The sequence below is a fragment of the Periplaneta americana genome, chromosome 7, assembly GCF_040183065.1.
Source record: "Periplaneta americana isolate PAMFEO1 chromosome 7, P.americana_PAMFEO1_priV1, whole genome shotgun sequence".
In the NCBI taxonomy this organism is placed as follows: Eukaryota; Metazoa; Arthropoda; class Insecta; order Blattodea; family Blattidae; genus Periplaneta; species Periplaneta americana.
In genome coordinates this window covers 31699357-31726456 of record NC_091123.1, presented here as the reverse complement: position 1 = coordinate 31726456, position 27100 = coordinate 31699357, and the positions used below count along the sequence as shown (strand labels likewise).

The following is a 27100-nucleotide window of genomic DNA, read 5'->3' as shown; positions in this document are numbered from 1 at the left end:
TTGCACTAATAACTTGGGCTAAACAGACATCCCAGTTTTCACACAATTGCCCCAGTATCCCAACAAACACTTCATGCCACTTGCATTTCCCGGATTTCAGTACACACAAAATACAATATTTCCTCTATTATTTCACTCTCTCATTACCAGCAGCCCAAGAATTCAAACCATTACAAAAATTTCTATTTGCACAAGGCAATATGACATCAAAAGAGTATTTCACCAAACAGCAGTGCAATCATGTGAAAATCAATTTTCTACCTGCGCAACCCCAGCATTCCTTATTGTCATTTCATCTAACAGGTCTCTACTCTGGTGGAAACAATTTCCAGAATACCAGGAAACTTAATTTGTTACCCCCCCTCCTAATCTTAAAACAACTAGTAATAGGCGTAAGGAAATTCAAAACAGTTTTCCTTTACAATAATATGTAGGCACAGGATTTTAACTGTACCATAATACCACTCCACAATAACTGAACATATTCAAGTCAGCATACAAATTCTAAAATCTCAGCACCATTGAAAACAATATCCATGACTAGTGAGCTCACAACTTTTCTTTTACGATTTTAAATTAACTGTACAATTCCTAAACACAATCCATAAGGGAATACTTATTTATTAACATAATCATATTTCAGCATACATTTGCCAAACAACCCTAAAGTGCAGCAATGCAAAATATCCCTGAAAGTTCCAACACACTATAAATGCATTTTGTACATTGCTATACAAATGAAGTATTCTTAGAACAAATGAGAAAGCAATAATTTTCACACTGCTTCTTCTTCTTCCTGTTCATATGTTGCCTCAATACTCGATAGTTCTACCATAAAGGGCATTCAAACTTTACACAAAAAGTATTTCTTTCACCTAAACCATTTATTCAAATACCAAAATGACATTTCACTATTTCGTTACTTTCAACCTAACATTCTGTTCTTCAAATTAATGTAGTCACATTCTTTTACCAAATACACAATGTCAATAATCCAGATCCAAGTTCTATCCAAAACTTTCATAGCACAAGATTTTAACACTAGTTAGTAATTCATATTTACCAGTTCATATATATTTCCTGACTGGTATTTGATCCACAAGTATCTCCCATCTCCTGTCCCAGATCCACCTCCAGTCCAAAACTGCCTCAAAATATCCTGCAACACAACACATGACAATCACATTTCCTTACAAGTGCCTTACATTTTCCCCAACCTATAAAAACCTAAATCCACAAAATTTTATTCTTAACTATACTCCGTGTCTGTATTATTTACTGTTTTTCAATATCGACAATAGTCAGTAATTCATGTTTACCAGTTTATGCATGTTTTCAGACTGGTATTTGAGCCACAGCTGTCTCCCATCTCCTGTACCAGAGCCACCTCCAGTCCCCAACTGCCCCAAAATACCCTGCAACAGTACACATAACCATCAAATTTGTTTACAACTGCCTTACATTTTACCCAGCCTATAAAAACCTAAATCCACAAAATTTTATTCTTAACTATATTCCGTGTCTGTATTATTTACTGTTTTTCAATATCGACAATAGCCAGTAATTCATGTTTACCAGTTTATGCATGTTTTCTGACTGGTATTTGATCCACAGCTGTCTCCCATCTCCTGTCCCAGAGCCGCCTCCAGTCCCCAACTGCCCCAAAATACCCTGCAACAGTACACATAACCATCAAATTTCTTTACAAGTGCCTTACATTTTTCCGCAACAGCAAGATACGCAAACTGCACTGATTATACAACATGCAAATCTTCCGAGATCTCAATTCACAAAATTTAATTCTGCGTCTCTATTATTACTACTCTAAATTCACTATATAGTTAGTAATTCATGTTTACCACTTTATCCACACTTCCTGACTGCTATTTCATCCACAGTTGTCTCCCATCTCCTGTACCAGAGCCGCCTCCAGTCCCCAACTGCCCCAAAATACCCTGCAACGGTACACATCACCATCAAATTTGTTTACAAGTGCCTTACATTTTGTCGCAACCTATAAAACAGCAAGAAATGCAAACTACACTGATTATACAACATGCAAATCTTCCGAAATCTCAATCCACAAAACTTCAATTCTTAACTATATTCTGTGTCTCTATTATTACTACTCTAAATTTACTATATTTCAATATTGACACTAGTTGGTAATTCATGTTTACCACTTTATCCACACTTCCTGACTGCTATTTCATGCACAGTTGCCTCCAAACTCCTGTACCAGAGCTGCCTCCAATCCACAACTGCCCCAAAATACTCTGCAAAAAGACACATGACAATCACATCTTTACAAGAGCCAAGATATGCACTAATAATAGAACATGCAGATCTTACTGTGTTTAAATATCCACATTAGCTAGTAACCATGTTTACCAGTTTATGCATGTATCCTGACTGCAATTTGCTCCACAGTTGCCTCCCATCTCCTCCTACAGTGCCACTTCACTACCATCTTCTCATCTTCCGTGTCACTTCACAGAATCAAACACCTACTCCCAAACTGCTCCAAAATGTCCTGAAACAAGACACATGCCAAAAGTCGTTTAAATCTTCGCTAACCCATGAAACACCAAGATACAGAAATTGCATTGCTACTACTAAATCTTCATTTTTTTAATACTGTCACTGTAATAGGGATATCCTGAATGCACATGTACTATGAGGGATGCGCTTTGCATGTGCATTTGTTTTTGGTATATAAACATTGAGGATATACGAGGCCTGTCTAAAAAGTATCCGACCTTAAATTTTCCCGCGCAAAGTAGTGATTCTAAGGCGGCGCCACTGCGCACGGTGGAAGGAGGAACCGTAATGCGCATGCTTGAATTTTTTCACCGCATTCGCTTGTGCCAGTCACTGGCTGGTGGTCGCCAAGTAAGGTGCTGTTCTAAGTGTTTGTCGGATTTAGTTTTCTCGCAAGATGACTGAACGAATTGAGCAAAGATACTGCATCAAATTTTGTCAAAAGCTTGGTGATTCTCGAAGTCAAACAATTCGTAAGATTCAGTAGGTGTTTGGGGAAGATGCGAGGGGTGTAACACAAATTAAGGGGTGGTTCAACCGATTCAAAGATGGCCGCACATTAGCGGAGAGTGAGCAGCGTTGTGGCAGGCCCCAAACTGCTCGGTGTGCAGCTGTTGTTGAGAGGGTGCGAAATTTGGTGATGGCAGATCGTCGTTTGACCGTGCGGGAGATTGCCGAAGAGGTTGGCGTGAGTAAAGATTCTGCACATGCAATTTTGCGTGATGATTTGAACATGAACCGAGTGGCTGCGAAATTCGTGCCCAAGTTGTTGTCCCCGGAACAAAAAGACCTCCGTCATGACGTTGCACAGGACCTTCTGGACACCGCCAACACTGATCCTGGGTTTCTGAACACTGTGATAACTAGAGATGAGTCATGGGTGTACGGGTACGACCCAGAAACAAAAAGACAGTCGTCGCAATGGAAGCATCCCGAGTCTCCAAGGCCGAAGAAAGCGCGGCAGGTGCGAAGCAAAATCAAGGTGATGCTGACTGTTTTCTTTGATGTCCGTGGAATTGTGCATCACGAATACGCACCGGAAGGACAAACGGTGACAAAGGAGTACTATCACGATGTTCTCCGGCGACTCCGTGATGCAGTTCGGCGCAAAAGACCAGACATGTGGACGGCGAACAACTGGCACTTGCATCACGACAACGCCCCCGCACATTCATCCCAATTGATCCACACTTTCTTGGCCAAACATGGAATTACAACCGTTCTCCAACCTCCCTACTCTCCAGACCTGGCTCCTTGCGACTTCTGGTTGTTTCCAAAATTGAAGACACCACTGAAAGGATCCCGTTTTGAGAGTAGAGAAGAGATAATGCATAACGCGACGACGGAGCTGAACACCATTCCAAAAGAAGACTTCCAGAGATGTTTCCGGCAGTGGAAGGATCGGTGGGCTAAGTGTGTGCAAGCACAAGGGGCCTACTTTGAAGGGGATTAGGGTCCCAACCCCGTCAGGTATTTGAAATATTTTTTCTGGCTAAAGGTCGGATACTTTTTAGACAGGCCTCGTACGTAGTGTATTAGTATATTAAATACTCTTAAAAACATCTAAAAATGGCAAATTTTTGTTATGTTCCTATATGTAATAACCAGGGAAAGCTTTTTGTCTTCAATCAGGTCCCGAAATATTCTGAATATATGCTTTGAACCTAAAAAATTACAAGTAAGGAATTGTTGACTATAGTTTCATTTTGGAAGAGGAAAAAGAAAAAATTAATAAAAACATATACAACCTCGACAGCGAGCTATGTTAACTTAGATTATATGCAGTAGTTGTAGGAGTCTCCAAATTTTACGCCTGCAGTACTCTCGATAAACTGGAATGTTTATTATCCAGGACGATCCCTAGTGAAATCCATTTCGTGAATAATGTTTATAATGTACTGTACCCTAATTATTAAAGCCATGTTTTAAGTTCAAATTTTCAAAATCATCCCACACAGTATTCAAAACTGCATGTCCTTAACTTACAAACACACTACTAATCGTGATACTATTGCGATCATATTATATCATCCTATTAAAAATTGCATTTGATCTTTCTGCAACTACACAAAAAATACAAGGAATTCAATCTCGATAGTCTCTTCCCTATAAAAAAACACATTGGTGGCTGCATATCCTGTTTTTAGCGTACGGTTCTTAAATACTAATTATTAAAGAGGACAATATTCACTTTCGACATATTTCCTATTTTTTTATTCGTGCATATTGTTCTTAAAGTTCTCGTTTAGGTTCATGAACATTCAATTTACTCGTATTTATATTCTGCATACTGCAGATTTCCCCACCCATCCTGGGGAATCAATATCATACAGGTTTACATTATTATTTATTGTAAATTAAATTAAATAATGAGGTAAGAAAATACTGAATTATATTAAATTAGACTAGGTTATACAAAATAACGGCGGCCGGGTAGCTCAGTTGGTAGAGCAGCTGGCTATGAACTGAAAGGTCCGGGGTTCGATCCCAGGTGGTGATAGGATTTTTTTTCTCGTTGCCAAACTTTCAGAACAGCCCCGAGGTTCACTCAGCCTCCTATAAAATTGAGTACCGGGTCTTTCCCAGGGGTAAAAGGTCGTCAGAGTGTGGTGCCAACCACACCACCTCATTTTAGTGCCGAGGTCATGGAAAGCATGGAGCTCTACCTCCATGCCCCCAAGTGCCTTCATGGCATGTTACGGGGATACTTTTACCTTTTACCTTTATACAAAATAACTGTAAATATAATTTTGACAGGCAAAGAAAACCAACAAGCGGGAAAACGTAATCAACTGTAGCATATGACAAAACATAGCCCTACAACATGTTGCGCCGCATGGAACGCTCCTGCCATCTGACGGTAAAACTTCGCATAAGCTATCCCTATTTTCCATACATTGTCATTATGTACGTTTATTTTACCACAATTATTACACAGCTATTATCTAGTAAAGTCCAAAGAAAAACCATGCAAAACTCCCCAAACTCATTTTCTTCTCATAATCTAGCAAAGTGGAAAGAAAAACCCCACACTGTTTCTGATCCTATGAACTAATAATACGTCTTGTTATTGCAAGTTGTTGGGGGCATGAAACAAAATCAAACAGGAGAAATTCAAGACAAGTGGCAAGACCTTCCAGCAGAGAATAATGCACACTCGTTGAGATCATAGACTTACTAAATAACCACTAGACCGCTCACTGGCGCTAGTGTTATGCTCCCAAATTGAACAGCCGGCGGGCGGCCATTTGTTTGTTAGAGCTGAATAAGTACAGTTCTTTCGTGTGCTGCTTTTAATTGTAGTAATGTACACGGATGTAAAGATAAAGTAGGAAGGAATGTTATATTTCACTGATTGGTTAATCCTTCATTTCTAAGACGATTTTTTCTCAATATTAATGTTATAGAAGACAAATTATTATACTTGTCATGTGACTCTTTATGCTTCAAGTTTCCTCTGAGTAAAGATTCTCTTAACCGAAAATGGATAGGTGCAATCCGCAGAGAGATTTTCTACCCTAAAATGAATCATTCAGTGTGTTCAACTCATTTCGAAGATAGTTTTTACCTTTCAAACTGTGCTATTACCATATACATTGTTATTGTCCTTCATCTACTCCATATCATCCATTTTCTTCAAACAGTTCTTTTTTCAGTGCATACATGAATAATTATTCATCGAATTTAAAGCTACAGAAACTGCATAAGTTATAATTTTTTTAATATAACTGATTGAAAGTAATTCTTATCTTAGTTACGAATTAATTAAACATATTCTTATGCTACTACTGCTGCTACTACTACTACTACTACTACTACTACTACTACTACTACTACTAATAATAATAATAATAATAATAATAATAATAATAATAATAATAATAATACTTTCTGACTTCATGCAACAGTTTAACCTATAGATTGAATCAAAAAGTTGACATTAATTCTTTTATTAACCGTGGCTATGAATATTCACATTCAGAGTTCCTACGAAAATGATACAAGTCTGACAGCCAGGCTTTCCGGGTATCCCAATTTAGGCGGGATTCTCCCAATTTCCTGGTTGAGTCCCGATTAAAGCGAGTCGGGATTGACAAAAATCCCGATTTTACAGATCATTATTTAAACAAATTATGTCGGTATTTCCTATTACCCGATATTTTTATTTAGGCCTATATATTGATTCAAATGGTAACATTGTAAACATAGAAGTTACCACGGATATTTAGTAAGTCTGTGAGGTAGCCCAGCTGATTGTCATAAGGCAACTAAACTCGCAAAATAAGTTAATACCTACTTCTCCTAGTTCTACCGCATTGTTGATTAATCCGTTTCGGTCCCTGCTCGCTGCTCTCACAATTATTAAATATTGTGTACTTCGAGTGTGATGAGTGGCAAAAAAGATAGCGTTTTGATATCGTATTTTACACTAACAACAGACACATACAATTGCTGTATTTTAAAATTTAGTCAACTATGTTTAAACATGGATTCATCGTCAGATAGTGAAACTGTTGCAGTACCGGTTGCAAAGTTAATTTAGTAACAAATGGTTGGGGTAAAACATATTCGTGGTTAATAAAAGAAAAAATTATAGTGTTCACTGTACTGTGTGTCCTTTGTACTTTAGTGTTTATCACGGAGGCGAATAGGCCTATTAGGCTACATTAAAAATCACGCAAACACTACTTTGCAGAAAACTGCTATAAATTTTATGGTAAAGTGTTGATAAGACCAATGTCTTAGGTTAGCTTCTGATATCCCGATTTCCCTCGCAGAAAACCTAGCAACTCTGCTGATAGCAGAAACACGGTATTAAAGGTATCTCGCAAAGGAAGTATTGTTCCTTTACACAAAAAAAAATTAGCTTTAGGATACGCAATACATGTATTCAAATAGCGGTTTCGAAATCTCGCGCGTTTTCTATCAAACAAATGGCGGATTTCTGCTGATTCAATTTGGGAACATATTTCTCACTTCTCCGCTACGGCGTGGTAGGGGCTCGGTTGAGATCGCCACACAAGTCGACGGGTGAACGAGCTGCAGAATTGGTCGACTTTGCAGAACCATATGTTTCAATCTTTCTTTTTTGACGGTGTTGTTAATCGACATCAGTACCTGGACATATTCAAGACCCGTTTTGTTCTCCTTTTAGCCTAAATCACCTAATAAAAAAAAAAAGGGACAACATTCAAAACTATACCAAATTTCTACGACTTTTTATAGACAATACATATGCACAAAGTTATCAAGGGTTATATACCGGTATTTATTAAAGAAATCTGTGACTTGCTTTTCTCAAAATTATTTCACATGTCCCTACTTTTCCTTCAGTATGCCTCAATTTATTTTATTTGCACAAGGTTGGAATTTTGAAGTAAGAGGGAAAGGGTGCAATCCATGTTCTGGACTTTATCCCCTGTTTTTACTTCCTCCTCACATTAACCCCACACTATTCATTATGAAAATCTTGCGCCAATCATGCCAAAATTAAAATGATTCCAACATTGACCCTGGCCGCGAAACCAGGTGGCCAGGGTTCGAATCCCGGTCGGGGCAAGTTATCTGGTTGAGGTTTTTCCTGGGGTTTTCCCTCAACCCAATACGAGCAAACGCTGGGTAACTTTCGGTGCTGGACCCCGGACTCATTTCACCGGCATTATCACCTTCATTTCATTCAGACGCTAAATAACCTACATGTTGATACAGTGTCGTAAAATAACCCAATAAAATAATAATAATAATTGACCCTCTTTCATCACGTCACTCAAAACGGACAATATGGTGCACTACAGACCTACATCATATACATTATATTATATTCATACGTACAGCATAAAACTATTCTCACCTGATTTCGTTAATTCCATAAGGCATACTTATATCCATTTTCTATTCCAAAAAACCACGGCACAATAAAATTACACACCTTCCGTAAGTCAGCCATATTCACTTTTATTATTCACCAGGATTGCCAACACAGATATCGGCAAAAACACTACTTCAAAAGTTGCCAAATTCCTTATTACTTATTATAAATACAGAAACCTTTATTTCTTCGCTTGACGATGCGTAAAAAGTTTCTAAATCCCTTTTCCAGCAATATAAGAGAGAAAACAAGTTCTCGGCCAAAGTCACTTTCAAATCATTACATTTAACGACAAAATAGCTCTATTGGCAACACTGCTAATCATCTCGGATTCTTCGAGACGTCGTCTCGCGAAGAAACGAACCATTATGGCGCCCAATATAAATTTAATACAATTTAAATTTAAAAACATTATAGGGCTTTTTTTTTCCTGTATATTCTCCTCTATTATCCCTCAATCTTCTCTTATATTGACCTCTACTTTCTCCTACATTTCCTCATCTCCTCCAATCGAGTAGAAAACAGACCGAAAAAATATATTGAGACTAAACACAACATAAAGTAGTGTAGAAAATGGGAGATAAAATAGAGCATAAATTTGAGAAGAAAATAGTTACATAATATATTACAAAGTAGGGGATAAAATACATACAAAACAAAGGACAAAATAGGGCAAAAACAGAAAGACAATAGAGGAGAAAATACAATTACATTACACCAGAAAATAGACAGTAAACAGGCAATAGAGTACAAAATAGAGAGAATATAGAGCACAAACTAGAAGGAAAATAGAGAAAATAGAGGAGGCAACAGGAGACAAAAATAGGTTACAAAACACAGAAAATACAATAGAAAAAGAGAACAAAATACAGTTTAAAATTAAGAGAAAATAGAGACAAATTAGACAAGAATATAGAGGAGAAAATACAGAGAAAATAGAACATAGAGCAGGAAATAGAACACAAAATAGAATGCAGAATACAGACAACAATACTGAGTAGAAAATGGAGACAAATATCGGCAGAGAATAGACGACCCAACTGATTACAAAGCAGAGAAAATATAAGAGGAAACAGGGAGAAAATAGAGGACAAAGTAGAGAAAAAAACAGTACACATTACACAAGTAAATTGACATAATAGAGTACAAAATAGAGCGAAAATTGAGTACAAAATACAGAAGCAAATAGAGAGGAAACAGAGGAGAAAATTGAGTATTAAATACAGAATAAATAGAGAGAAAATGGAGTACAAAAAGACAAGAGAATACATAGAATATGGAGCAGAAAATAGATTTCATTTTATTTTCTTGGGTTATTTTACGACGCTGTATCAACATATAGCTTATTTAGCGTCTGAATGAAATGAAGGTGATAATGCCAGTGAAATGAGTCCAGGGTCCAGCACCGAAAGTTACCAGCATTTGCTCGTATTGGGTTGAGGGAAAACTCTGGAAAAAACCTCACCCAGGTAACTTGCCCCAACCAGGATTCGAACCCAGGCCACCTGGTTTCGCGACCAGACACGCTGACCGTTACTCCACAGGTGTGGACCAGAAAATAGAGGGGAAAATGAGAATATACAGGAGAAAATAGAACAAAAAAATACAGTATAAATTTGAGGAGAAAACAGACAGAAAATAGAGGGGAAAAATTGAGACAAATTACAGAAAATACGACCAAACTATAACAAGTTTCAAGGAGCAGTACATCTAAATGTCAATTATTATTGAATATAACAACACCACAAGAAGCATGGGACTATATTACCGGTAAATCTAACTATCACTTAAAAATATTTATCCAAGAGTTCGGTCGCTATTAGTGCTCTGTAAGTATTAGTGTAAAACCAATTTATTATGTAAACGAACAAAACAAAAGCAAATGGGTAGACTCTCTATCACTTCACCAAATATCAGTATCAAGTCGCAATTACCGTATAAAAAAACGATTTATTTACTTATTATGTAAAAGCACAAAACAAAACTACTCTGACACTTGTACAAGTCCTAGTATGGATTTGAGAATAATTATACATCAGTAGAATCTCTATATCAGCTGTCCAAGTGCAAATATGAATCGTGAATTATTATTCAACACTACTACACTACAAAAACAATGAAAATATAACTAATCTGATCTATAAGTAGTCAATTATTATTCAACACCACAACAAGCATGGCAATGTATCAAGTCTTAAAACAAAAACCACTTTCATACATATATAAGACTTGTTATGAATTCAGAAATCATCATGCAATATTACAGTCTCTACTGCAGCTGTAAATTACCATTCATAACAACAACACCAGAAGAAGCATGGGAGTACTATAATTCCAATTTTCAATTTGAAAATATTTATGCAACAGTACAATCATCAGAGTCTTACAATCCCTATTATCAATCTGTAAATATTTATGCAAGAGCTCAGTTATTACGTAAAAGTGCAAAACCAAACTACTCTGAAACTTCTACAAATCCTGGCACAAATTTGCCAATAATTATGCAACAGTAAAGTCTCTACAGCAGCTGTACAAGTCCCAGTATCTAGTCTAAAATTGTTATTCAACACTACAACATGAAAAAGAATGGAGCAATAACAAATCTTGCTATGAATTTGGAAAATGTTTCGTTATTACTGCTCTAACAGTATTACACCACTAAACACAACTACCGGTACTATCAATATTATATTGTCAACAAGACCACAAGAAGCATGGAAATGTTATAAAACTAGTTATGAATTTCAAAAATATGTATGAAAAATTTCAGTCCTGCACAAAGGAAAAGTTCTGTCAAATTTGTACAAGTCCTCACAATAATTTAAACAACACTACATTCCCTATTGCAACTCTCCATCTAACAGTATCAATTCAACAATTCCCATTAAAAACAACAAGACCTCAAGAAGAACGGAAATGTTCAAGTGGTGAATTAATATTGAAAACAACAAGACCACAGTAAGCAAAGGAAGTGCTACAATTATAATTTTCAATTTCTAAGTATTTAAGTAGAATATTAAGTCATTTACACAAACAAAAGTTCTACAACACTTATATATTGGCAATTTTATGCCAATTATTATTGAAAACTACAACACCACACAAAGCATGGTAGTTCAAAAATTCTAGTTTTCAGTTTATGCAATAGCTCTGTCGGTAATTCAACTCTAGTCCATTATTATGTAAAACCAATAATAAACAAAAGTACTCTGAGACTTGCACATTCCTACAACGACTTTACAAATTTTAAGAAGAAGTAAAACCCTATTCGACAATATCAAGATAATAGATAAAGAAGACAACTTATACAGGAGACTAGTCAAAGAAGCCTTCCATACCAAACTACATCCCAACAATATTAACAAGGATGAGGGGTTACAACTCAGTACCCCCCTTCATCCAGACATCGGGCACGGAATCAAGGTCACTCTTTCGGACCTTATGAGGGCCAGTATTTAGGGCACGGTTTCAAGGTCACTCTCACTCTTTCGGACCTTATGAGGGCCAGTATTTAATATGAATACTCCCCTCCATACAGACCTCAACCGGATTGGACAACAAAGGACCAATCAGATGCCAGGAGAACCTACGACCTATCACCGAAAGTACTCCCCCCATCGAGATTACTATTATTTATATATATATATATATATATATACACACACACGAGCTCAATTACGAAGAGACAGGCAGGGAGAGATGTAATTATTAATTAATTTAGAGTAATTAAAGGGGTCATGGGAATATGAGTGCAGGTCCGTGCTCATCCCGACATTTGTCTTAGCGCCTTAGGAAAACCACGGAGAAATCTTAGGCAGGATGAGTTGTCTCAATTTCAGAGACTAGCCAGTTGGCTCTTAGGTAAACCACGGAGAAATCTTAGGCATGAGTTGTCTCAATTTCAGAGACTAGCCAGTTGGCTCTTAGGTAGAATGACTCTATGAATCCATGGGTATTCTAGCCAATTGCCTCTAAGATAGATCCATCGATCAACAAGTGGGGATATTGTTGCAGAGTGATTTGTTTAGCCCAAGTGAAGACAAGGTCATGTCAAAGCGGTTGCACTATCCAAGGAGTCTCATGGAGTTGAGACATCGCTACCAAAACCTGGGAGTAACGCCAGCCTCCCTGTCCTCCTGTCTCAAGATTATAGCTAATGGACCTGTCTGGTGTCTACGCCGTAACCTAGGATCATACTGGCCGAGGCCAGATATGAGCGGGTTGGGGTTCGCACGAGCTTCCGCATACAGGTTCCTAGCCAGTCGAGCAATGAACTCGTCTACAGCTGGCAAATCTAGTTCATCATGGAACTTCCTCCTCGAGGTGACTCACGGGAGATGAGTAATGAGTCGAATCACCTGGTTTTGGACAACTTGGAGTTTACGGAGATGGGACACTGCCACAAACCCCCATGCAGGTGCAGCATAGGTAATGACAGAGCGAATGACGGCCTTATACATGGTAAATCCTACCCCCAGGTTGTCAGGAGTTAAGGCTTGCAGACCACAACAGAGCAGTCGAAACGTCAGCCACCAACATCAAGACAACGCGGTAGAAGCCCTGAAGCTTATCCACAGACCATGTACACCAGCCGTGGAAGCCTACGCAAACACAAAACCCTATTGTATTTGCCCAAGTAACAGTACCAAGTTGACAATATTAGTAATTTGTTAAATTGTTCCACCGAAAATAATTTATAATATTAGTAAACCAATGGGAATTATGCAACATAAAATAATATTAAATTCTAACTCTTAATTTGTAAATGTTTTCCAGCGAAAATAACTAATAATTTTAATAAACTGACGGTATTATGCAACATATAATATTAGGAAATTGTAACACATAATGTGTAAAATTTTTCTAGCGAAAATCACTAATCTAAACTGATGGGTATTATGCAATAAAAAAAATTAGTAATTTCTAACTTGTAATTTGTAAAACTTTTGCGGCGAAAATAACTAATAATATTAGTAAACTGATCGCTACTATCCAACATATAATATTAGTAAATTGTAAGTCGTAATTTGTCAAATTTGTCTATCGAAAATCACTATTAATATTTGTAAACTGTTGGGTATTTTTAATTCGCAATATTCTTCCACAGCAAATAACTCACAACATTAGTAAACTGATGGGTATTATGCAACGTAAAACATTTGTAAATTGTAACTCGTAATTACAAAATTTTTCTAACAAAAATCACTAATAACCAAGGGCGGCTTTCGAAGGGGAGCTGCAGCACCTCCAGGCATCTGTGGCTCGTCTCGTTTTATGTTGTGAAATATATTTATTATACAGTCTCTATTAAGCAGCTCGAATTTTTTTTTTTTTTTAATTTCGCTCTCATTGACATGCACGCAATCATTAGTGAAGTCACTTCCTCCCCTGGAGCTGCCAGTCTCGTCTCTGATGCTTTGCTCTTTAGTTTTACTCCTTCTCCTGCTGCCCCTCACCGTGAATCCAGAGTTTCCAGGTGCTGCAAAATTTGCAGCAGTTTGTCAGTAGCGCGCAGTTTCAAATACATTTTCTTTAATGTTGTGAGTATAACAAGTGCAACAATGTTCAATTCTGTACAATATTTGCAGTCTATTCAGTTCAGTATATTAACAATTCAGGAGATATGTGAAATTAAGTGCCCATCAGTTGAATCTCATAATGGAAAGAGCCGCTAAACAAAATAGCCTACAAACCTCGCATATTTTTTGATAATTTATCCAGTATCCCTGCTTTCTTCTCTCGATCTCCACACAGTCTGTATTAGATTGATGTGTTTCAAAGACAATTCCATCAGCTGGGGCAACAAGATGGAGTTTTAAAATAAGAACAGTAAATGTTGTTTATGAGAAGAAAGAACCATTGCTAGAATGTTTTTAAACCATAATGGAATCTGAAACATCTAACAACATCACAATAAATGAGGCAAGCGCCCTGGTGCGTATTATTGAAAATCCTGAATTCAAATTTTTGGCTCAATTTTTTTCATTTTCTGATGTATCATACAGATATATTATACAACCAACTACAACATCGCCAATTAGATATTTCTAAGGTTCAAATCTGCATAGCTATAAAAAAATAAATAATAGTTTATTTCACGACACTCGCAACTGCAGCGGTTATATCAGCGTCGCCGGTGTGCCGGCATTTTGTCCCGCAGGAGTCTTTTAAATCCCAGTAAATCTACGGACATGAGCCTGTCTCATTTAAACACATTTAAATGCTGTAGATCTGGGCCGGGATCGAACCCAGAACCGACTATGCTACCGAGGCCGACCCTACATATCAAGCTTTGTTAATGCCAAACAGACAATATGGAACAGTGCACAGTTGAGCAGCGAGATCTGTGAAAATGAAAACCCTAAAAAGCATCGTAAGGTCGAAGGGATTCAGACAAGGGTTGCGGCAGCCAAGAAAGTGTGTGACCTCATTTTCACACAAGCTAACACCCGATTCCAGTTCATAGATCATCTGATATTATCTTCTCTTCTGTGTCAAGAACAATTTCAATGCTACAAAAACTCATTTCCTGAAAATGACCTAAATGTATGTGTGAAGCTTTTTCCAGCGCTCGATAAAGACAAACTAAAAACGGGACTCACTGTCTTGTATCAGAGACAAGAATTCAGAAGTATCAGTGTCGCAGTCAAGCTCTTGCAGTTTCTTCTATCTGAGAACTTGCAGGCATCATTTTCAGAAGTTGTGGAACTACTACGCATAGCTATCACCATACCAATGACAACTTCCGAACCAGAATGTTGCTTTTCGTGTTTGAAGAGAGTAAAATCCTATCTCAGAAATACGATGGGAGAAGAGAGACTGACCACATTAGCTACGTTTTCCATTGTAAAGACTATGTTAAACGACATATCGGATTTTAATAAGAAGATGATTCAAAAGTTTGCAACCTACAAGAGAAGGCACATGGAACTAATCTTTAAATAAGGTACGTTGGATGGTTTATTCTTGTATGCAGCCCCCCTGAATTCAATACCCATGAGCCGCCACTGCTAATAACAAGACCACATGAGAAAAACGAGGTAAGTCATCTTTTCTTGCAAAACTGCGATATTGCGTTCCCCGAGGCCTAATTTATCGTTCAATATAAAGTACATGTTGAAAATGAGGTTAGTCACGTGTAAAATTTACATTAAGGAAACAATGTACAGGAAAAGAATGAGATAATTCAATGCAATGGTTTCTGTATTGACATGTTATTAGTTATTGTGTACCTGCAACAATCAACTACTAGCATTATTGGCATTTCTGTTAACAGAATATCATTCTTGATAATGCTAAAATTATGTGGGACCCGTCAGGCTAATTTAGTTTTAAACATTAGTTCATCAGATTCAGTAGGCTAAATACCGACATACCTAACAAGAAAGAGTAAATCATATAGAAGAATTGAGAATGTACGCAAGAAATTTAGAGTACAGAGTCAAGAACCATGTGGAGATTGCAGGTGTAAATCAACCTTTGTAATCATAGGATGAACAAAGTTCTTATCTTACAGGGTTAATAATTATGGTCCCCATTAAAAAGAGGTGTCAAGATGAAACTAAATTGCGTGACTTCTTTCCAACAGGGCTGCCGACAGGATTTATGGACTCCTGTGCAATAGTGTATTCAGGCCCCGTTGAAACAAAAGTTAAAAATGACAAGTTACCAATTATTCTGACCATAATAATTATTTGCAAAATAAATAAAAGATAACCCCATACACAGATACGAATCTAAAAATATACACTTTTGTTACATTGAAAACTTTTAGCAAAACTTCACATTAGCACAATATATTATATTCATCACGCTTCTTTTTCAGTAGGGCCTACATCGTATGTTTCATGACGAAACGTGATCCTGCAGCTTGGATATGGGAGTCCACTAGCATATTTCGGTGGGCCTGTAGGGGTTGATAGTTAAAGAGGACAAGCCAATTGGACGTGTTCGGTACAAGCAATGGGAACATATTTCAGGCAAATCCCAGAGCCCTCAAGTGTCGTGTCGATGATTGTTAACATGGGAAACGATATTCTATTATTTAAAAGTTAAACATTTACATAATGAAGTGATAATTCGTGTTAATTCTACTATTGTTGGTTAATATGTCAGATTCATGTAACGAATGTTCTTACAAAATTTTATAGTACCGGTATGTATCTGTGAATAATTATTCGTGATAATAAAAAGTAATCAGACTCACTTAATCTGACGGGCCCTTACTGCTCACGGGCCCATATGCATTTGCCCCCCCCCCCCCTTCTCGGCGGCCCTGCTTTCCAATATAAAGTTCACGCAAAAAGGGATGATGCAACTGAAGAAATTCCTGTGTAATTAGCATAAGAAGTAATCACAGCAGATGATTAAATTAAAATAATAAGATTACAAAAACTATTATTACTTTTATAAACGAATCTCATTTTTATGTCTTCTTTCAATCTCAGATCTCCTACCTACTACTACAAACACTATTATTACTTTTATAAACGAATCTCATTTTTATGTCTTCTTTCAATCTCAGATCTCCTATCTACTACTACAAACACTATTATTACTTTTATAAACGAATCTCATTTTTATGTCTTCTTTCAATCTCAGATCTCCTACCTACTGTATTTACCCGAATATAAGCTGGACTTTTTTTTTTTTGCTAGATTAAGACCAATGAAATAGTATATCTGCAGCTTAAAATCACATACAAGAGGGGTTCACAAGCCGGATTAAGTGTAATCTGTCAACAAGCTTCTCATACTTACCAGAGGAGCACCACAAGCAAGCAAAAAATTGCGGGAAAATAAAGATTTCTCTTCACTTCCCCTCTGTAGTAGTAGTAGTATCTTTATTTACAATTTCAAGACTTCCGCCAATAATTGAAGCATTGGCTGGAACAACGTTATAAGTTATATTTAGTAAAATTTACAGGAGCTGCAAAAATGTGTACGCGTACAACGTTGTTCTTATAGGGTAGCAAACTTTTGAGTGGACAAATTTCACGTACTGCATTGATGGACAGTTGCAAGCCAAACAGTATAGCAAGGTAACATGACATACAACATTATTACACGGAAACACGCCAAATGAAAATTTTGTAACTTACAACATTGTTCTAGCCGACGCTTCAATTACATCATCAGGATTTTCAGAACGTGATTTGCCAGGAAGTGAACATAGGAAAAGGGCTGTGAAATATGAAATGAATTAGACATGACCAACCAAATCTGTTGTGATTAGAATGCATTACATTTATTTAGGTAACAATATTTTTTTTTCATAAACATACAAGATATTTTGTTACAATTAACTTCCACTGTTTTATTGCAATACAGAAAAGATTTCATCATCCTGAGTTCACTATTAGTACAATAATATAATTAATATAATATAATTAACATCACAGAAAAGTGTACAAAAAAAAACATATGTATACTTCAGCCTGTTGGAAATCAGAGATTATTTCATGAAAAAATATTTAAAGTCAGTTTATTTCATTTTCTTAAATGTCTACATTTATCGGTAGAGTTATTATTCTGTTATGAAGAAAATAATTTCAAATCATCCTCGGTACAAATCGGAGTCTGCAATGCTGTATTCTTATTGTCTTATACAAATAAATGAGGCATTCAGAGCTAAAGTGGATCAAGTCCATGAGCCGTAGTTTTGAGATAATGGGACTCAAAGTTAACCTGCTCTAGTGGATTATCTAATTTCAGTAGCAATAATTTTATTGCTCCATTCTCAAATTCTAGATTTATAAAATATAAACAATTGTGATGTTAATTGATGCAACACTTCGATGACTTGATTCACTATGGCTCAGAACATCGTGAACAAATAATCTGAGCCAAAAGTGGCTAGTGTCACCTACCGGTGAATGCTTGGAAATTAAGACCTGATGTATTACTGCTCGGAAAAGATCCAACTTCAGACAATCAGAAAATGAATTAAACTCAATGTATGAAAGTTTGTGACTTAATCCACTTTAGCTCTGAATGCCTCAAATATTGATGTTTCAAATAACTGATTACAATGTGTTAAGCCTTGTGATAACATTGAAGGCACATACATTTTTTTTTTTTTTTTTTTTTTAAGATTAACACTTAATAGCATTATGCCAGTTTGTTCGTAATTTTCTACATTAAATTCTAGACTGTGTATGGGAATATTGGAGAGCAAGAGAGGTGATGGGTTTATTGAATTAAAAAACTCAGCATTAGTTATTTTATATATTATTGATCACTTTTAATAAGCTGCACTGATTGCAGAATTCATCCCAACCTATATCTAGCATCTACAGCTGAATTTACTTCCTTTATGGTATGATTTGTCGTTTACTTTTGAAATATTCTACCTGCTAGTGTAACCGTCATTGTGTTTAAATTATATGAAATGTTAACTAGGATATATAGTACCTTTTCATGTGTCGAGAAGATGGCTCCTGTGTTTGACACACACCTTGGCCACAATCAGTATCACACAATAGCATATTACCAGAATCACTTTTCCACACCCAGTATCACAAGCACATGTAAAGTCCAAAGGCACACAGCTCTTCAAATCTTAGTGTGAAATTTTTATTCTCACACACCATCAGTGTTAAGAGTAAGAGTAACACCTACTAAGATGAAGAAGCTTGACATAGCCCCAGAAGTTTCTCCACTTACAACGCAGACAGAAGTAGTTGAACAACATTCACTGTGTTCTCTTCTGGAAAGACAGTAACACCACAGTCTAGTATATACAGTCGCGAAGCTTGGGGTGATTTTTTGCATTTCTCGCAATAGTTGCTATCTGCTTGGAGCGCTGTGTGTACTAGGAACAATAGACTGTGTCTAATACACGCCGTAAGGCAGACCATGTGACTCGCTTAACCCGATCACGAAGGGCGGCATTTCAACCATATAAATTAATTGGGATGCATAAAAAGTAACATATATTTCTCTAAAATGTAGTGTAATTGCATTAATAAAATTTAAAACAATAATTAGGAGACACTTCAGGCATAATTCCTTGCAAGTTAAGGTGTAATATTATTTTTGGTGTGAAAATTACGTTGTTCGTATGTGTAATAGACCTACCTGCCTTTATTTCGATTAAATATTGCGAAATTCTTATACATTCATTTATGCACGATTCAATAATTTTCAGTTGCACCACACGAATATTTAGATATGTTGAAATTATAGGTTATGTTTACTGTCCCAGTTGCCCCTTTCTGTCTAATTTTAGTGGTCTCCAATGCCCTGCCATTCATATGGAAATATTATAGGTTATGTTTACTATATCTTATATTCCTAAATTCGCAATTATACATTATAATTAAGCATAATGTCATGTATGATACTCCGCACATTCAATTTGTCTGTATTTTAATACTACAATTGAGTATTGAATTATTGCATTTATCTACTACCTAAGAGACAAAGTAACAATCGTACGTACACTAATTTCATAAGAGTGGTATGATAAATTTTCTGTCTTTATCAAGAAAGGTAGATGTGCTATATTAAAATCACAATATAAATTCTTTTTCATTAAACCTCAAAATAGCTTCCATTCTAAACTTAAAATGTTGATGCGAAAAGGTTATGTTAACATGTAAAATTCTCTTCACATTAAAATAACACAGTTTTGTAATTATTTCTGCAACATATTATGCAACAAGAAGTAAACGGAACTTATGGACACATTACACTAAATAAAACTTAGCTATGATACGCAATAAAGTTATAATATAATAATTCACTGAGCTCCATACACTGAAATAGAAAACCCGAACATATATTACGGCTTAGATCGAAAAGGCATTGACTGTGCAGTATTACGCATTGTTGTGAAAACTGTGAAATGTTCGTTATCAGTTGTAACAACTGCAAATGGCTAAAATACAATAATTTGAGTAATAATATGGGACAAGGAGAAGTTTGTTGTACTATAAATTCTAAGAAAAAGAGGTCAGAGTTATCCTTCTGAAAGATCCAGGAAGGTGAGTTTATAAAATATAATATATACGGTACTTTATGAAAATAATATTTAACCTTATGTATTTCGTATTTCAACAGTGGAAGGAAGGTGTTAATTTTTCAAAAGAACACTATATCAAAAGTACAATACATTTTATCGTCTGCTAGGGAAAGTGTCTGTGATGAGGCGATAGTAGCGATACTGGTGGTTAGCAACTATCTATGGATGCATATTTCAACTGTCTATGTTTGCATATTTAGTAAGAATTGAGCTTCGCAACTGTATATACTAAACTGTGGTAACACCAAAAAGGAGGAAAATTCAAAGTCTTCACATCCAACTGTATCGCTAGAGTATGGAAAGGGAGAAGAACTGAAGACAGAACAAGCCCTGTGCACAATGAGGCCAAGTTGTGCCTGAGCAATTATATGGATCAATAAAGAAATTGTACGGCTCTTGTTCACGATTTGCTCAGGGATGTCACTGGTAATCAGAATTGAAATGTAAAACCCTTAATATTTACTTACAAAGTCCAAGTGCAACAGAATTTTCAGAAAGTCATTTAAATTTCCTTCTAAAGCCATTCTTCTACATAAGTTTGCTAACTATACAAATGATGCTGATTTTGTGAGAAAATATCAGATCAGCTAAAATATGCTTGTGACAAAATGATTGCCAGGTGAGCTGTGCTGTCACATATGCAATGAAATGCCACTAAATATCAGGATACTGTTGATGGGTCTGGAAAACACTCATTAACAGATAAAACAGCAAATCAGGTGCTTGTGTGTTTTTATGGCAACTGGTACTCCTGATACATATCTAGTACACCTTATTTTCAATGCAATTCACATTGGCCTTAAGGTAGTAGCATCTGTATGTGAGCATAGGCTTAATAATCAAAAAGCTTACATCGTGCTTGGGGTAAAGCCAGATCAACCATTTTATTCAGCAAATGGTCAGATAATGGTTGAATTTTTTTATATAAACCATCTCTTAAAATGTACTCGAAATATGTTGAAAAAGTATAACGTAATATTTCAAGACTTAAATAGCAAAATGGAAACATATAGGTCTATAGTATACAAATTTGATAAAGATAACCAGTTTCAGTTAACAAGAATTAATGATAAAAATTTATATGTAAGTGGATTGAAACTGATGAGAGTAAGGACTGAAGGACGGACATTAAGCCATTCAGTAGCTCCACAACATTTCTTGCTTACATGCAGGAGATGTAGCGCAACATGGACAAGACATTCGATTCACTGAATGGAAGTACAGTTTTCCAGAATAGGAAGACAGTATGTGTGGCTGTGAAAGAAAAGTCTATGCATGTATCCACCTGGAATGAAATGTTGTTGTTGTTTTCTATTGCCAGGCATTTGACAATAAAGTCATTTGACGTCTTGCACTCCAATATTTTTCAAAGATATTATCATGGTTAGCCACTGACGCGCAGATTTTGAGGTGTTCCAAATCCATTTCTTGGTTTGAGTTGCACAATGGACAGTTAGGGGACTGATATATTCCAATTCTATGCAGATGCTTGGCCAAACAGTCATGGCCTGTTGTCAATCTAAATGCAGCTACAGACGATTTGCGTGGTAAATCGGGAACCAACTGTGGATTATGATGCAGAGAATTTCATTTTTTCCCTTGAAATTGTGTTATCAAATTTTGTTTATTGAAGTCTAAGTATGTAGATTTAATAAATCTCTTCACAGAGTAATACGTAGATTTAGTAACAGGTCTGTAAGTAGCAGTGCTGCCCTTCTTTGCTAAAGCATCCGCATTCTCGTTTCCCAGGATTCCACAATGGGATTGTATCCATTGGAATACAATTATTTTATTGAGTGTTATTAGTTGAGAGAGCATTTTATTTATTTCTGCTATTTGAGATGAAGGTGTGTGTTTACAGACTATTGATAGAATAGCTGCTTTTGAGTCTGACAATATAACTGCATTTTTAAATTTATTGATGTGGCAGAGAAGATTCCTGAGACTTTCACTTATTGCAGTGATTTCTCCATCAAAACTTGTTGTTCCATATCCAAGAGATCTATAAAGTGAGAAGAGACAGCATGTAACACCTGCACCTGCACCTTGTTCCCTGGAGATCAAGGATCCGTCGGTGTATAAATGAAGCCAATTTTATGGAGGGCACCTAATATTAATTGTCTCTAAAGACAATTGTTTCATTATTTCAGTGTTTACTTCCGATTTCAGTATTTCTTGTGTTAGATTTTTAGATTATACTCTATATTTAATGGAGTTAAAGGGCTTGGTTTAATTTGTAGGTTTTCTTTTAAATTCGGGATATTGATTTTCTGTTTTAATTCTTGAACCATGAATATGAAATTTTTTTTAATTTTTAATCTACAGAGGGGACTGTATGAATGCCAATTGTTTCCTGGTAATCTGATAAGTTTTTCATATTGAATCAGTGCTTTTCCTTCTATTATCATTTTGATGCTGTTAATATTAGTGAGGAATCTCATAGAATCTATTGGACTTGTTTTGATTCCACCAGTAATGAGCTTGAGAGCTTGGTTTTGAACACGTTCTATTTCGTTTATGAAAGGTGAAGTAATTAAAATTTCTCCGCAGTATGTCAGCACTGGCTGTATAAACATTTTGTATGTACTGTTCAAAGTGTTTCTAGAGCAACCCCATTTCTTTCCTGCTAGTCTTTTCAGAAGGGAGAATCTTTTACGAGCTTTTTCAGAAATATATTTCAAATGGTTGTTCCATGTTAACTTACTGTCGAAAATAACTCCAAGATATTTGGATTCATAAGTCCTAGGAAGGTGTTGGCCATTGTATTGGATATTGAATTCTCTTTCTTTTTTACCAAGTGAAAATATTTGGTAGTTACTTTTGCCTAAATTGAGTGTCATCAAATTTGATGTATTCCATTCATGTAGTTGATTTAGACTTTAAGAGCAAAATTTTGAATTTTGTCTCTATGTCTGTGAGATCCGGAAGTCCACTAAACTATATCATCTGCAAATAGTGCTGTTTTCATGTTTGATTCCTCTAATAGGGAGGGTAAGTCATTTATATAAATATTGAATAAAGTTGTGCTGAGGACAGCGCCCTGGGGTAGACCTTGATATGTTTGTCTGTAACTAGAAAGTGAGTTATTGAATTTAGTAGCAATGAATCTTTGACTAAGGAATTCTGATATCCAACTGAACATATTGCTGGAGATACCTAATTTCTGGAGTTTTAATAATAATTTATTTCTCCAAACAGAGTCATATGCTAATTGAAAGTCAATAAATATTGCCAAGGTATCTTCTTTCTTGTTAAAACTGTCTTTTATTTCTTGGCCAAGGCATATGACTTGTTCATTGGTAGAGTGTAGTTGTCGAAAGCCGGCTTGTGTTGGTGAAAAAAGATTTTGAGATTCTAAATACCAAGTTAATCTGTTGGAGATCATTGACTCCATAGTTTTTGCTATCATGCTTAATAGTGCTATTGGTCGATAACTATTAACATCATGAGCAGGTTTCCCTTTTTTGTGAATTGGTACAATGATTGCTTTCTTCCAAGCTGCAGGAATTGAGGTGTTCCATAATAAATTGAAAATGGATAAAAGTACAGACTTGGCTACTTCCCCCAGATGTTTAAAAAATTCTGAATTAATGTTGTCGGGACCAGCAGATTTCTTGGTTTTTAAATTTTGTATAGCTATGCTTAATTCTCTGAAAGTAAAATTTTGATGAAATATTTCAGGTTTTGTGATATTGTTTTTATTATATTATTTATATTTATGAAATGTTGAATTTTTAGTACTGTCAAATTTATAAATGGGCTACTGACAAACTATGCATGTACCATCCACATCTGGTTGGATTTATGACTTAAATGGAAGTCGTTAAAAATGTACACTGATATGCATTCACTCTTAATTTGGAGTATTAATTAAGATTATTTAGAGATTTACTTTTGCATAATACAAGTAAGGATGGTAGAACAAGCCAGATAATCGGGCATTGCTGCTCAAAATAATGTTATGTTCTAGTAACAAATGAAATTGCGAAAGAGGTTAATAGCTGATGAGGGAAACTTTTAATTTCTCTGATGTTGATAATGAGCTCGTGAATGCAAATGGTTATATTGCTAAGAACACATGTGATGCTAAACAGTGTGTTAATTGTCGTGCAGCTCTTGCAGACAATGAAAAATACAAGAGGGCATAACATTTATGTTCAAGGAATATGAAAAAGTAACCGAAGATCATCAGTTACCATTTATTTATACATCCGCCTGTCACAACAGTGACCATATAGGTCCAGAAAACAATTAAAAAATGCATTTATTAGAATGTGTAATATTGATGACCAAAATGTTTCATAATGGCTTACAAACTCTGCTGTCACAGAATGATGTAAGAAAGCAATTTAATGAGTTTGATTCATAATAGTGTTAATTTTGATTTTCTTTCATACTGTAAGTATGACTGCAAAAATTATTTTTTTCTCACTGAATGAATGAATGAATGAATGAATGAATGAATGAATGAATGAATGAATGAAGCCACTGTGTCCCATGAAGGGCTAGGGTCTCCTACAGGAGGGGAAGCTCGGTTGGTGTGGTTCACATGATGAGCTATTTCACGTGAACAATATTTACATTCACATTCACTATGTGAGATACACTAGAGTTTGTCAAATTTTAGTTCTATATGAGTTTGTTCACTATTTGTCTCCACTCATTCCTTTTTCTCACTATAATGTTAAATCAATGCAAGACTCAGAAAACTGAATGAACATATGTTTTCTGATGTAAAAAAGAAAAGAAAACAAAAATCATCTGCACCAATAACCTGTTAACATAAAATAGCATAAATATAATATGAAATTATATCATATAAGACTCTAGTTTATTGATGCAGAACTTCTTTCATTTTCTTTTCTTCCTTTTTGTTGTCACCTTTTGACAGTTTTTCATTCATTCTCCGTAATCTTGTGTGAATCAGCACTCTTGTGAACAATGAAACCAAATATCTTTTACAATCAGAATTACAAGTAGGTGCAGGAAATCAAAACAAACTTCATCCTGAATGAGGCTAGTAAATCTCTGTACTACATCAAAGTTATTATCAAACTTATGTGCCATATCTTCAACACATTTAAGTAAATTCGCAGAATACTTTTTGAACATGTTTCGTGTACTTTTAATCAAGTGTGGTGTATCAAAAAATGCCACAATTTCCCTGTCATTTACTGTAAAGGAGGGCTGATCTGTAGTAACTCCCAATAAATGATACGCTTTTTGATTTTTAGAGCCCTGATCACAAACAGTAGCTACTACTTTTAAACCAATGCTACTCAGCTTCTCTATTGCTTTGCCAATGAGTTCAACTAATGTATTGCCAGGGGTGCTTGAATGTGCTAAGAAATAGCCCACAACTTGTTTGTAATTACTGCAAATACCTCTAACTATTCCAATGGATACCATCCCATTGTGAAATCCTGGGAAACGAGAACGCGGATGCATTAGCAAAGAAGGGCAGCACTGCTACTTACAGACCTGTTACTAAATCTACGTATTACTCTGTGAAAATATTTATTAAATCTACATACTTAGACTTCAACAAACAAAATTTGATAACACAATCCCAAGGGAAAAAATGGAACTCTCTGCATCAAAATCCACAGTTAATTCCCGATTTACCACGAAAATCGTCTGTAGCTGCATTTAGATTGGCAACAGGCCATGAATGTTTGGCCAAACACCTGCATAGAATTGGAATATATCAGTCCCCTAACTGCCCATTGTGCAACTCAAACCAAGAAATGGATTCGGAACACCTCAAAATCTGTGCTTCAGTGGCTGGTCATGATAATATCTTTGAAAAATATTGGAGTGCAAGAGGTCAAATGACTTTATTGTCAAACGCCTGGCATTAGAAAACAACAACAAACAACAACAACCTCTAACTATAAACATAAGACCTTGGTTGGCAATTTTATCTGATGAATAATTGCTAGAATACCTCTCGAAGCCATCTACGATGTCTTCATTACTACTGTAGCACAAGTTTGCTTTTAAAGACATTTCATCCCACACAAGGCAACACAGTCTGTCAGTCTGTCATCTTACTGCAGGCATTCCTCAGTATGTCAAATAGTTCATCACTAAAACCAACATCAGTGATATACTTTTGCAATACTCTAAGCAATGTAGACTTTGAAGGGAAATTTAATAAATTCCTCATCGTCCTATAGGAACTTGGGCTCTGTAAATAAATCTTAAGAGCCTTTGTTTTCATTTCCGGTGACCACTGATTTCCTCTGTACACACCGTGCATCTGAAGAGATGCAATTTCTTACCAGTTCACATAATGGCCCAGGAACCTTACTCTTTATACATGCAAGGGCAGTGTGTATCTTCGGTTCTTTCTGCATAGTCTTGAGAACTCTTCCTCTCAGACGATGCAATTGTACTCAAAGACTGCGAATCTTTCTCCTCTTCGGTGTTACTATCAATCTCCTCATGGTCTCCGGAGCTCGCAGTGGGTTGAGCAGCCTCTTCCCACTCCATGTGACTTGGCCCTGCAGAATCTGTATACAACAAAACAACAGAAAATATATAATTATAAACTAACAGTAAGAGTAAGCAGGCCTATAACATCACAGATAGAGGTCGCAGTTATGGGGTCTACTAAGCCCAATATGGGACTACATATCTTTTCCTATAAATAACAATTACAGA

The 27100-nt window shown here is 36.0% G+C and overlaps 1 protein-coding gene and 1 long non-coding RNA gene across 8 annotated transcripts in view; both read right to left on the bottom strand.

The window, feature by feature from the left end:
* Positions 1-27100, bottom strand: part of Hexim (Hexamethylene bisacetamide inducible) — a 215254-nt gene that overhangs the window by 2121 nt on the left and 186033 nt on the right. For 4 of the 7 annotated variants that reach the window (XR_011332944.1, XR_011332945.1, XR_011332948.1 and 1 more), the window contains 6 exons: positions 2392-2533; positions 2181-2276; positions 1860-1955; positions 1576-1671; positions 1320-1415; positions 1064-1159 (listed from right to left, as the gene is read on the bottom strand). Coding sequence is in view for 2 of the 7 variants with exons in the window: in XM_069830557.1 (XP_069686658.1) it covers positions 1064-1159; positions 1320-1415; positions 1576-1587 (204 nt within the window). In the remaining 5 variants the exon portion in view is untranslated. Of the gene's footprint in view, positions 1-1063; positions 1160-1319; positions 1416-1575; positions 1672-1859; positions 1956-2180; positions 2277-2391; positions 2534-8392; positions 8495-27100 lie in introns of those variants that run through there. The other 3 variants (XM_069830556.1, XR_011332947.1, XR_011332946.1) reach the window with 3 other exon arrangements.
* Positions 17635-26469, bottom strand: LOC138703030 (uncharacterized). The gene is made up of 2 exons (XR_011332943.1): positions 26320-26469; positions 17635-25818 (listed from the first exon to the last, which is right to left on the bottom strand). It is a non-coding gene; the product is annotated as an uncharacterized lncRNA (long non-coding RNA).